General features: G+C 36.5%; 1 protein-coding gene across 1 annotated transcript; it reads left to right on the top strand.

Moving 5' to 3' along the window:
• Window positions 1–987: 987 nt before the first annotated feature.
• Window positions 988–13,228, top strand: vgll3 (vestigial-like family member 3). Its single transcript, XM_061879914.1, has 4 exons — window positions 988–1,271; window positions 9,549–9,894; window positions 9,953–10,486; window positions 12,753–13,228. Exons 1-4 carry the CDS (start codon window positions 1,176–1,178, stop codon window positions 12,791–12,793), a joined length of 1,017 nt encoding a protein of 338 aa, XP_061735898.1. The 5' UTR covers window positions 988–1,175; the 3' UTR covers window positions 12,794–13,228.
• The last annotated feature ends 267 nt before the right edge of the window (window positions 13,229–13,495 follow it).

Below are 13,495 nucleotides of genomic sequence, written 5' to 3'. Positions count from 1 at the left end.
TAATAATAATAATAACAATAATAACATAATAAGAATAACGAAAATAATATAAACAATACAATAATAATAATAGTAATTACAAATAACATTAATATTACATTACAATAAATAAAAACATCTGAATAATTTAGTTGATTAAATAACTTCAAGATGATTTAATAACAATAATAAAAAATAAAATAATAATAATGATAATAATACAACAATAAAATAACAATAATAATAATAATCATGAAAATAATGGTAATAAAAATAATACATAATAAGTAATAATAAAATAATAATAATAATACAAATAATAACATAATAAGATTAATGACGATAATAAAAATAATACAAATTAATAATTATCATATTCTCAAATAACATTAATAATCATTTATTACAAAACATTTAATTAGCTTTAAAATAATTTAAAATTATTTCAAATGTAGAATGAACTGTAGAATACTATTTTTTTTTTCCAATTGATAAGACATTGTGTTCTATGTGATTTTTTTTTTCCAATGAAAATGAGTAAAACATAAGCGTACAGTATTTGTTTTTCATACAGTGTGGTCATTTTTTATTACTGTAAAAATGGACATCCTTTAACGATGTATGTCAACAAACAGATGTGTGTCTTAAAGCTACAGTACACACTCCGTAAAGTTGATGAGTCATCAACTTTATTTTACTAAATGCATAATTATAATGCAGGTTGAGTTGCAACTTTGATGTGTAAAACCAAAGTAAAATACTGTAAAAAAAATAACAGTGAAAGTCCTGCAGTTGTTTTGTCAGGTTTAGGCGCAGATGAGCGAGTCTGAGAGATATAAAGCACTGCTTGCACTTCAAGACCCCTCCCAAGGGGGGGCGTGCGTCCTCCCGGAGTCCGGTCCGGGGCAAGCCCAAAGAGCGAGCGAGAGGGGGGAGAGAAAGGCCAACAGCCAATCAGACCAGCGCCAAAGTCCCGCCTGGGAGTTTTTCCACTCTGCTCCGGTGTCACAAGTTCCTGGTCTACTTTGTGGGCCTGGGGTGGTGGTGGTGGGGGGGGGGCACACAGCTGGAGACACTTTGTGCGCATTGAAGCGGGACGGCATGGCCATTGTGTGCCGGTGCAAATATCTGGAGGCCGCCGCTGCCGCCGGGCGGGGGACGCAAGCGGCCTGAAGCTTCCCAGCGCTCTTCTCGACATGAGCCGCTCGGATGTCATGTACCCCCAGAGCTATGGAGCACACCTCCTGCCCGCGGACGCCTACGCCTCCACCTACTACAACCAGCAGCCACAGGTGAGGCCACCTTCTTCACGCCTTGCTCTAGGGCACAACGGCAGCAGCCGTCGCTTCCATTCAGGGGACTCGGACCACATTGGGTCACGATTCGATTCAGACCCGTTCTCCCAGTTTTTGCCCTAAAAATGACGACAAGGCAGTAATCCATCCATCCATTTCCTTCCGGGTCACGGGGGCAGCAGCCTAAGCAGAGAATCCCAGACTTCCCTCTCCACCAGCAACTAGAGAACATTTATTTATAGAGCAGACTTCATACACAAGGCGATCCAAAGTGCTAAAATAAAAATAATTAAATGAGGTTAAATACAATTGGTGAGGATTAGATTCAAATCCGATGTATCACTTTTTTGTAATAAGCGATGGAAAACAGTTACAAAAACGACTTTGACGTATTCAAGTAAACCCACTTAATGGCATGAACATGTATTTTTAAAAATGAATTTTTAAAAAGCATGTGTTTGGAAAAGAGCCCAAAAGGGACAAACTGTAGAAAATGGATGGATGTTTTGAAAAGGTTTATCATCATTTTTTTTTTATAGCAAACAATAAATTGATTCTGAACAAAATCGTCATTCCAAGAATCAAAATCGAATCGTTTTAAAAAAAATGTAAATATATATTTTTCCCGATTCATAATTTTCATGAATCCGTTTTTTAAACGATTTTTGCTATACAAAAAAAAATGATGATAAACCTTTTTAAAACATCCATCCATTTTCTACAGTTTGTCCCATTTGGGCTCTTTTCCAAAGAAATGCTTTTTAAGAATTCATTTTTTCATATATGGAAAAATAAATTACGGACCTTAGGGGTGCTTAAAAAGTTTCAAGAAAATTAAAAATATATATTTTTCCCGATTCATAATTTTCAAGAATCCGTTTTTTAAACGATTTTTGCTATACAAAAAAAAATGATGATAAACCTTTTTAAAACATCCATCCATTTTCTACAGTTTGTCCCATTTGGGCTCTTTTCCAAAGAAATGCTTTTTAAGAATTCATTTTTTCATATATGGAAAAATAAATTACGGACCTTAGGGGTGCTTAAAAAGTTTCAAGAAAATTAAAAATATATATTTTTCCCGATTCATAATTTTCAAGAATCCGTTTTTTAAACGATTTTTGCTATAAAAAAAAAAATGATGATAAACCTTTTTAAAACATCCATCCATTTCCTACAGTTTGTCCCCTTTGGGCTCTTTTCCAAAGAAATGCTTTTTAAGAATTCCTTTTTTCATATAAGGAAAAATAAATGACGGACCTTAGGGGTGCTTAAAAAGTTTTAAAAATTTTTAAAATATATCTTTTTCCCGATTCATAATTTTCAAGAATCCGTTTTTAGACGATTTTTGCTATAAAAAAAAATGATGATAAACCTTTTTAAAACATCCATCCATTTTCTACAGTTTGTCCCTTTTGGGCTCTTTTCCAAACAAATGCTTTTTAAGAATTCATTTTTTCAATTATGGAAAAATAAATTAGGGGTGCTTAAAAAGTTTTGAAAAATTTAAGCATATATCTTTTTCCCAATTCATAATTTTCAAGAATCCGTTTTTTAAACGATTCGATTTTGATTCTTTGAATAACGATTTTATTCAGAATCAATTTATTGTTTGCTATTAAGAAAATGATGATACACCTTTTCAAAACATTCATCCATTTTCTACAGTTTGTCCCTTTTGGGCTCTTTTCCAAACAAATACTTTTTAAGAATTCATTTTTAAAAATACATGTTTCATATATGGAAAAATAAATGACGGACCTTAGGGGTGCTTAAAAAGTTTAAAAAAATTTAAAACTATATATTTTTCCCGATTCATAATTTTCAAGAATACGTTTTTTACACTTTTTAAGCACCCCTAAGGTCCATAATTTATTTTTCCATATATTGAATGTTAATTAAAGACAAATAACCTGATCTGAGAGTTTTGGAAGTGCCTGAACAAATTTAGTATGATTTAAAATGATATTGTCTCTCAATATGAAGACTGGATCAGATCCAGAGAAGACAGATTCTGACTCTGTATGCACTACCAATTTAGTCCAACTGTGATTCTGTTTGATGGACTAGAAAATATGCAATATTTCCATTTTTAAAAAACTAAATATAGTTATGTTATTGTCAAACTAGAGTTGAATAAATATTGTAAAGTAAAGTCATTTGAATAAATGAAATAGCCACATTGGACCAAAAATACAAAATAAAAAAAATCTGTCTTGAAAAAATTACACATGAAGTAAGTGTCTATATTAGCCTACTATCAAAATGAATTTAAAAGTCTTATATTAGTGTTATAATGAAGACAACACATGATGTAAGTGTCTATATTAGCCTACTATCTGAATAACTTTAAAAGTCTTTTATAAGTTTTATAATGAAGTCAATACATGATGTACGTGTCTATATTAGCCTACTATCAAAATGGCTTTAAAAGTCTTATAAAAGTGTTGTAATGAAGGCAACACATGATGTAAGTGTCTATATTAGCCTACTATCAAAATAACTTTAAAAGTCTTATAATATAGGCAACACATGATGTGTTGGTATTAGTTGTATTAGCCTACTATCAAAATTACTTTAAAAGTCTTATAAAAATGTTATAATGAAGACAACACATGATATAAGTGTCTATATTAGCCTACTATAGATATGACTTTAAAAGTCTTATAAAAGTGTTATAACGAAGGCAACACATGATGTAAGTGTCTATATTAGCCTGATATCAAACATAATTTAAAAGTCTTATATACGTGTTACAATGAAGACAACACATGATGTAAGTGTCTATATTAGCCTACTATCAAAATGACTTTTAAAGTATTATAAAAGTGTTATAATGAAGACAACACATAATGTAAGTGTCTCTATTAGCCTACTATCAAAATGACTTTAAACGTCTTACATAAGTGTTATAATGAAGGCAACACATGATGTAAGTGTCCATATTAGCTTACTATCAAAATGACTTTAAAAGTCTTATATAAATGTTATAATGAAGGCAACACATGATGTAAGTGTCTATATTAGCTTACTATCAAAATGACTTTAAAGTCTTATATAAGTGTTATAATGAAGACAACACATGATGTAAGTGTCTATATTAGCCTACTATCAAAATTACTTTAAAAGTCTTATATAAGTGTTATAATGAAGACAACACATGATGTAAGTGTCTATATTAGCCTACTATCAAAATGACTTTAAAAGTCTTATATAAGTGTTATAATGGAGGCAACACATGATGTAAGTGTCCATATTATTTACATTAGCTTATTATCAAAACAACTTTAAAAGTCTTATATAAGTGTTATAATGAAGACAACACATGATGTAAGTGTCTATAATAGCCTACTATCTAAACAACTTTAAAAGTCTTATATAAGTGTTATAATGAAGTCAACACATGATGTAAGTGTCTATATTAGCCTACTATCAAAATGACTTTAAAAGTCTTAAATAAGTGTTATAATGAAGTCAACACATTATGTAAGTGTCTATATTAGCCTACTATAGATATTAATTTAAAAGTCTTACAAAAGTGTTATAATGAAGGCAACACATGATGTAAGTGTCTATATTAGCCTACTATCAAAATAACTTTAAAAGTCTTTTATAAGTTTTATAATGAAGTCAACATATGATGTACGTGTCTATATTAGCCTTCTATCAAAATGACTTTAAAAGTCTTATAATATAGGCAACACATGATGTAAGTGTCGGTATTAGTTGTATTAGCCTACTATCAAAATTACTTTAAAAGTCTTTTAAAAGTGTTATAACGAAGGCAACACATGATGTAAGTGTCTATATTAGCCTGATATCAAACATAATTTAAAAGTCTTATATACGTGTTACAATGAAGACAACACATGATGTAAGTGTCTATATTAGCCTACTATCAAAATGACTTTTAAAGTATTATAAAAGTGTCATAATGAAGACAACACATAATGTAAGTGTCTCTATTAGCCTACTATCAAAATGACTTTAAACGTCTTACATAAGTGTTATAATGAAGGCAACACATGATGTAAGTGTCCATATTAGCCTACTATCAAAATGAATTTAAAAGTCTTACAAAAGTGTTATAATGAAGGCAACACTTGATGTGTCTATATTAGCCTAATATAAAAATGAATTTAAAAGTCTTACAAAAGTGTTATAATGAAGGCAACACTTGATGTAAGTGTCTATATTAGCCTACTATCAAAATCACTTTAAAAGTCTTATATAAGTGTTATAATGGAGGCAACACATGATGTAAGTGTCCATATTATTTACATTAGCTTATTATCAAAACGACTTTAAAAGTCTTATATAAGTGTTATAGTGAAGACAACACATGATGTAAGTGTCTATAATAGCCTACTATCTAAACAACTTTAAAAGTCTTATATAAGTGTTATAATGAAGTCAACACATGACGTAAGTGTCTATATTAGCCTACTATCAAAATGACTTTAAAAGTCTTAAATAAGTGTTATAATGAAGTCAACACATGATGTAAGTGTCTATATTAGCTTACTATCAAAATGACTTTAAAAGTCTTATATAAATGTTATAATGAAGGCAACATATGATGTAAGTGTCTATATTAGCCTACTATCAAAATGACTTTAAAAGTCTTATATAAATGTTATAATGAAGACAACACATTATGTAAGTGTTTATATTAGCCTAATATAGATATGACTTTAAAAGTCTTATATAAGTGTTATAATGAAGGCAACACGTGATGTAAGTGTCTATATTAGCCTACTATCTAAACAACTTTAAAAGTCTTATATAAGTGAATGCGTGGGTTCCCTCCGGGTACTCCGGCTTCCTCCCACCTCCAAAGACATGCACCTGGGGATAAGTTGATTGGCAACACTAAATTGGCCCTAGTGTGTGAATGTGAGTGTGAGTGTTGTCTGTCTATCTGTGTTGGCCCTGCGATGAGGTGGCGACTTGTCCAGGGTGTACCCCGCCTTCCGCCCGATTGTAGCTGAGATAGGCGCCAGCGCCCCCCGTGACCCCGAAAGGGAATAAGCGGTAGAAAATGGATGGATGGATATAAGTGTTATAATGAAGTCAACACATGATGTAAGTGTCTATATTAGCTTACTATCAAAATGACTTTAAAAGTCTTATATAAGTGTTATAATGAAGACAACACATGATGTAAGTGTCTATAATAGCCTACTATCTAAACAACTTTAAAAGTCTTATATAAGTGTTATAATGAAGACAACACATGATGTAAGTGTCTATATTAGCCTACTATCAAAATGACTTTAAAAGTCTTATATAAGTGTTATAATGGAGGCAACACATGATGTAAGTGTCCATATTATTTACATTAGCTTATTATCAAAACGACTTTAAAAGTCTTATATAAGTGTTATAATGAAGACAACACATGATGTAAGTGTCTATAATAGCCTACTATCTAAACAACTTTAAAAGTCTTATATAAGTGTTATAATGAAGTCAACACATGATGTAAGTGTCTATATTAGCCTACTATCAAAATGACTTTAAAAGTCTTAAATAAGTGTTATAATGAAGTCAACACATGATGTAAGTGTCTATATTAGCTTACTATCAAAATGACTTTAAAAGTCTTATATAAGTGTTATAATTAAGGCAACACATGATGTAAGTGTCTATAATAGCTTACTATCAAAATGACTTTAAAAGTCTTATATAAATGTTATAATGAAGGCAACATATGATGTAAGTGTCTATATTAGCCTACTATCAAAATGACTTTAAAAGTCTTATATAAATGTTATAATGAAGGCAACACATGATGTAAGTGTCTATATTAGCCTACTATCAAAATGACCTTAAAAAACTTTCATAAGTGTTATAATGAAGACAACACATGATGTAAGTGTCTATATTAGCTAAATTAGCCTACTATCAAAATGACTTTAAGAGTCTTATATAAGTGTTATAATGAAGGCAACACATGATGTAAGTGTCTATATTAGCCTACTATCAAAATGACTTTAAAAGTCTTATAAAAGTGTTATAATGAAGACAACACATGATGTAAGTGTCTGTATTAGCCTACTATCAAAATGACTTTAAAAAACTTTCATAAGTGTTATAATGAAGACAACACATGATGTAAGAGTCTATATTAGCTAAATTAGCCTACTATCAAAATGACTTTAAGAGTCTTCTATAAGTGTTATAATGAAGGCAACACATGATGTAAGTGTCTATATTAGCCTACTATCAAAATGACTTTAAAAGTCTTATAAAAGTGTTATAATGAAGGCAACACATGATGTAAGTGTCTGTAGTAGCCAACTATCAAAATGACTTTAAAAGTCTTATAAAAGTGTTATAATGAAGACAACACATGATGTAAGTGTCTATATTAGCCTACTATCAAAATGACTTTAAAAGTCTTATAAAAGTGTTATAATGAAGGCAACACATGATGTAAGTGTCTATATTAGCTAAATTAGCCTACTATCAAAATGACTTTAAGAGTCTTATATAAGTGTTATAATGAAGGCAACACATGATGTAAGTGTCTATATTAGCCTACTATCAAAATGACTTTAAAAGTCTTATAAAAGTGTTATAATATAGACAACACATGATGTAAGTGTCTATATTATTTATATTGGCTTACTATCAAAATGACTTTAAGAGTCTTATATAAGTGTTATAATGAAGACAACACATGATGTAAGTGTCCATATTAGCCTACTGTAAAAATGACTTTAAAAGTCTTATAAAAGTGTTAAAATGAAGGCAACACATGACGTAAGTGTCTATATTAGCCTACTATCAAAATGACTTTAAAAGTCTTATAATGGAGGCAACACATGATGTAAGTGACTATATTAGCCTACTATCAAAATGACTTTAAAAGTCTTATATAAGTGTTATAATGAAGGCAAGACATGATATAATTGACTATATTAGCCAACTATCAAAATGAAGTTAAAAGTCTTATAAAAGTGTTATAATGAAGGCAACACATGGCGTAAGTGTCTATATTAGCTATATTAGCCTACTATCAAAAATACTTTAAATTCTTATATAAGTGTTATAACGAAGGCAACACATGATGTAAGTGTCTATATTAGCCTACTATCAAAATGACTTTCAAAGTCTTCTCTAAATGTTATAATGAAGACAACACATGACGTAAGTGTCTATATTAGCTATTTCGGCCTACTATGAAAATGTTTCTGCTCCAGTATAACCATTAAAAAGTATTTTGGAAATTGCTAATTAATAATATCAAAATGTCTGGGTATGATTTCGACTCGGTATTGAGGTCTTGGTACGGTATTTCTGACCCATTGACCATTATTATGTGTCCTGGGCGTGACGTTAAAGTTTTATGCAAAATATACATAATAATTCATCCGGCAGTGGAGGCTCCTCTATGGGGTCTTGGGGCCCTAGGAGGTTAACCCCTTTACTACTCTTACCCCAGGTGGACCTTGGCAAAGGCTTAGAACCTGACTGCCCCCCAGCCAGGGATACGTTGAAGACCTCAACGGCAGTAGATTTAAGAATTACCACAACGGCAGAGGAAGGCTGCAGCAGAAAAGGGTCCCCGGTCGTCCTGGACTCTATGCCACTGGACCCTGACCTGATTCTGTCAAGGATCGTGTGGCGACTGTCTGTGGACCAGTCTCCCCACCTTAAACCAAGTCACACTCAGTCATCCCTACCAGTGGGATCGTCATACTCGTTCGAGTGACCGTAATATTGCGTTGTTGTCAAAAAACAAACAGAAAGAAGACGTATAAAATGAATTGGAGGTAATGTTTAGAATAAAAACACTTACCGTAAGCGAACACCAACATGATATTCTCATCGTATTTCAAACTACAAACAAGTACTTTCAGCACAAAGGAAGATCCAGGGTATTGTTTGGAATGTCCGCACCGGTTGACTCTTCATCGGACCGTCCAGAGACTTCAACACGTTCTTCTTCCGCGTCCATACTTCCGGTTTTAAACTTCCTGGAAGGTTTTGATCTGCGCTAAGGATCTTGGGGGGATGGAGTTTACTTTTCTGACCGGCTCACCCAAGACCTTCACCTGTACTGACAAAAGTACTCTAAGTTCTCTCATTTTCAAACACAAATATTGCAATATTTATATTATTATTACAGAGCTGCTGCTAATAGGCTAATGCTGTGCACAGGTTTATCCAAGGTACTAAGACTTCAAACCCTCCACCGGATGGCTATCAAGAACTAGAACCAATGTGCATTTGGTGCTTGAACCCTTCTTGTGTTTCTCCCTTCAGAGGAGGCTGAGCGCTCACCCGAAGATGCACACCTGCTCCAGACAGCAGCAAGCTGGAGGACGAGGGATACTAGCCAGAGACCAGGGCCTTCGACTTGGTCTTGGGGCCGAATCTGGATGTGTGTCGATGCCTGACTTGGATCCGAAAGACGGACCTCAACCGGCAGAGGCGGAGTACCTAAACTCCCGGTGTATTTTGTTTACGTACTTCAAAGGAGACATCGGCGATGTGGTGGATGAACACTTCTCTCGTGCCCTCAGTCAGTCGGCTGGACTTACCAGAGAGACGAAGCCGTTTCGTACGAGTCCGCAGCCATCTGCTTCGAGCACAACCAACACATGGAAAGGTAAGAGGAGGTCGTACGGTTATTTAATTACTAGACTGAACTGATTGGTTTGTTTCAGATGGCGAGTCCCTTCCGGAGAGTCAAAACTGCTCGGTCTGGAACAACACCTATCCATCCCATTCCACCACCTGCCTCCACCCAGAATTCTCATCCAGTCCCATTTCCCTTAACCACACCGACGGAGGTCTTTGGACGGGTCACGTACTCTCCAATGGCAGCTTCCAACCGCTGGCGACCCTCGCTGACAGCTGGACCTACAGCCTGAACCCCCAAAGCCCGAGCGGCTACCCCAACGTCCATGACGTCTACCACCCTCACCCCCATTCCCACATCCACACTCGGCACCGTCACCACCACCACCCCATGTTCCAGTCATACCCAAGCCACAGCGGGACGTTAGATTCCAGGTTCAGTCCTCTTCTTCTGCCTGGTGTGAGGAACCACAACCAGCCCTCGGCCAGTGCAGGGAGTTCCCCGCACAGCGAGGGCGCAAAGACAGAAATGGAGGCCAGTAGTACAAGCCCGGTCACGGCTTCATCGGTCTCCTGGACCCCCTCACCCATCCATGGATCCTTGGAGTTGTTTGAAGCAGGTAGGTTGCACACAAGATACTTTCTAGAGCAGTGTTTTTCAACCACTGTGCCACATGAGGTAGAGTCTGGTGTGCCGTGGGAGATTGTCATCCATCCATCTATCTTCTTCCGCTTATCGGAGGTCGGGTAAGGGGGCAGCAGCCTAAGCAGGGAAGCCCAGACTTTCCTCTCCCGAGCCACTTCGTCCAGCTCCTCCCGGGGAATCCCAAGGCGTTCCCAGGCCAACCGGGAAACATAGTCATCCCAACGTGTCCTGGGTCCAAACAAGGCGTTCGGGTGGCATCCTGACCAGATGGCCGAACCACCTCATCTGCTTTGTAGATGTCGGGAACACGGTTTTGTCGTGGTCACAATATGCAGACGACAATGGGAGGCAGGGTGCAGGTAAAAACAAAAATAAAGAAAAGGTATTGAAGCTTAGGGAAGGCTATGCAGAACGAAACTGCGGTGGTGTCGCTCTCGGGGCTTCTCCTGATGCTGACAAATCTTCACAATAGTCTGGTGTTATCAATGTCTCTTATTGGTAGCGCACACAGGCTAAGACAGCACTCCACTCTACCACTTTTCAGTCTTTTCCGGAAGCACCCCACAACCGTCTCCACTCCAAGACTTCCCATTCTGCTCTGGATCTCTTTTCCTCTCGCCGTGGTCTCGTACGTGTGTGTGCCTCGGCTCGCCAGCAACTCCAACTCCATCAATGGTGTCTCGGTCCGGCTGCTGCTAATAAGCACGCCGGGTGATCAGTCCCACTTGGGTAATCCAATCACCTCCCAGCTGTGCTTTGAGGCCGGTCCTGACACACCCCGCTCTGCGGCCGGCCCGCAGACCGCGCCTCGGTCCACAGAAACTAAAACTGAACTGGCTACAAAGTAAACTAAAACCGAATGCTGGACGACAGCAAAGACTTACAGCGAGCGGAGCAGACGGCGTCCACAAAGTACATCCGAACATGACATGACAAACAACGAAGGATAAAAAAAATACTTAAAAAGTCTTGATTACTAAAACAAAGGAATAGCGCTCAAGGGACGACATGAAACTGCTACATTTTTTCAATGAAAAACATGTACCTTGGCTCAAAAAAGGTTGAAAAACGCTGCTCGAGATCAGTGTTTTTCAACCTTTTTTTTGAGCCAAGGCAGATTATTTTGCCTTGAAAAAATGCGGAGGCACACCACCAGCAGAAATTACCAAAAAAACCTAAACTCAGTTGACAGTAAAAAGTTGTTGTCGCAGTTTTTGGACAAAAATTATAATATATTGTATTTGAAAAATCACTTTTTATTGAGCAAACAACCTCCAATTGCTACAGTGTGTTAAAAAAATAAAATAAAAAGATAATAAAATAAACAAAAATAAAAACTACAACAGCCTAATAGCTAGAACTAGTATGCATGTGTCTAAAAAAAAGTTGTTGTTTTTTTAAAAAAGAATGGTTTTTAAGCCTTTTATAAAAGCATCCACAGTCTGTGGTGCCCTCAGGTGGTCAGGGAAGTTGGAGGTTAAGGATATGACTTTAAATCATAACCAAGCATGCATCGATACAGCTCTTGTCTCAAAGTAGGTGCACTGTCACCACCTGTCACATCACACCCTGACTCTTGGAGTTTTTTGCTGTTTTCCTGTGTATAGTCTTTTAGTTCTTATCTTGCGCTCCTGTTTTGCTGGTTTCTTCTCTCTTTTTGGTAATTTCCTGTAGCATTTTTACGTCTTCCTTTGAGCAACCAAGAACATTTCAGTTGTTTCTTAATCCGTCTTTGTGGGGACATTGTCTATTGTCACGTCATGTTTCGGATGTACACTGTGGACCGCCCGTCTTTGCTCCGCAGTAAGTCTTTGCTGTCGTCCAGCATTCTGTTTTTGTTTACTTTGCAGCCAGTTCAGTTTTTGTTCCGTTCTGCATAGCCTTCCCTAAGTTTCAATGCCTTTGCTTAGGGTCGCTCACCTTTTGTTTACTTTTGGTTAAAGCATACGGCACCTTTTTACCTGCGCTCTGCCTACCGCTGTTTCCGACATCTACAAAGCAATTAACTAGGGGCTGCCACCTACTGATATGGAAGAGTATTACACGGTCGCTCTGCCGAGTTCTAGACAATACAGAAACTCAACAACAACACAACATTTGCAGACCATAGTTACTGGTTTGCAAAAACCCGAATAGGTGAAACTAGATCATCTACCACGGCACACCGGACTGTATCTCAGTGGTTGAAAAACACTGATCCAAAGAACCATACCTGATCATCCTCTATTCTCTCTCCACAGCTCATGACCCAACCAAAGCAAAGTCCTCCGTTTGGTTCTAAGTCTTGATGTGGAACTGGAAGGCTTTCTGACTCAAAGTGGCACCATCCGTTTGGTTCTAAGTCTTGATGTGGAACTGGAAGGCTTCAGATTCAAAGTGGCACCGTGTGGTAGAAACTGAACAGTCCAGCCTTAACGAGAACATCCTTGAGAAGGCATCACCAATGTACTTTAGGGATGACTGGACTATGGACCCTTGGTCAAGACCATGGGACTTGACGGACGGACCCATTAAGGGGAGCCTCTGTGACCGACAAGAGGACAAAGGTCTCCTCCAACCTGTAACATATTTTGTAAGGTGGTTCTGTTACAGGAACTTTAGTTTTTAGTAGTCCGCTTTTGCCTTTTTGGAGGCTGAATGCTACGTTTGATTTGTTCGCCGAAAAGGGATGGTGTGTTGTTGTCCTGTAAATAATAAATTATGTCGTTCCAAGGCCTCGAGTTGTTTTGTGATCGTATTTAGAATGCCGGGACCGCGCTTGGAATGTGACCTTGGCAACGAGTCCGGAGTTCTGAACGGCTCTTTTTTTTTTGTGGAGAAATGTTTGAGACATGGAGTCGGGAATTGGTTGGGTTCACTTTCAAGGTTAAATGTTCTGCTGTGGATTTTTAGAAACTGGTTCAGGTGTGCAACTCTGCATTCATCTTTATTTCCTGTCCCATTTTTTAAAATTGTACTTGTATTCATATTTTACAAAAAACCC

The sequence above is a fragment of the Nerophis ophidion genome, linkage group LG19, assembly GCF_033978795.1.
Source record: "Nerophis ophidion isolate RoL-2023_Sa linkage group LG19, RoL_Noph_v1.0, whole genome shotgun sequence".
In the NCBI taxonomy this organism is placed as follows: domain Eukaryota; kingdom Metazoa; phylum Chordata; class Actinopteri; order Syngnathiformes; family Syngnathidae; genus Nerophis; species Nerophis ophidion.
The sequence above is the reverse complement of the archived record's forward strand: the minus strand, read 5'-3'. Positions and strand labels throughout refer to the sequence as shown.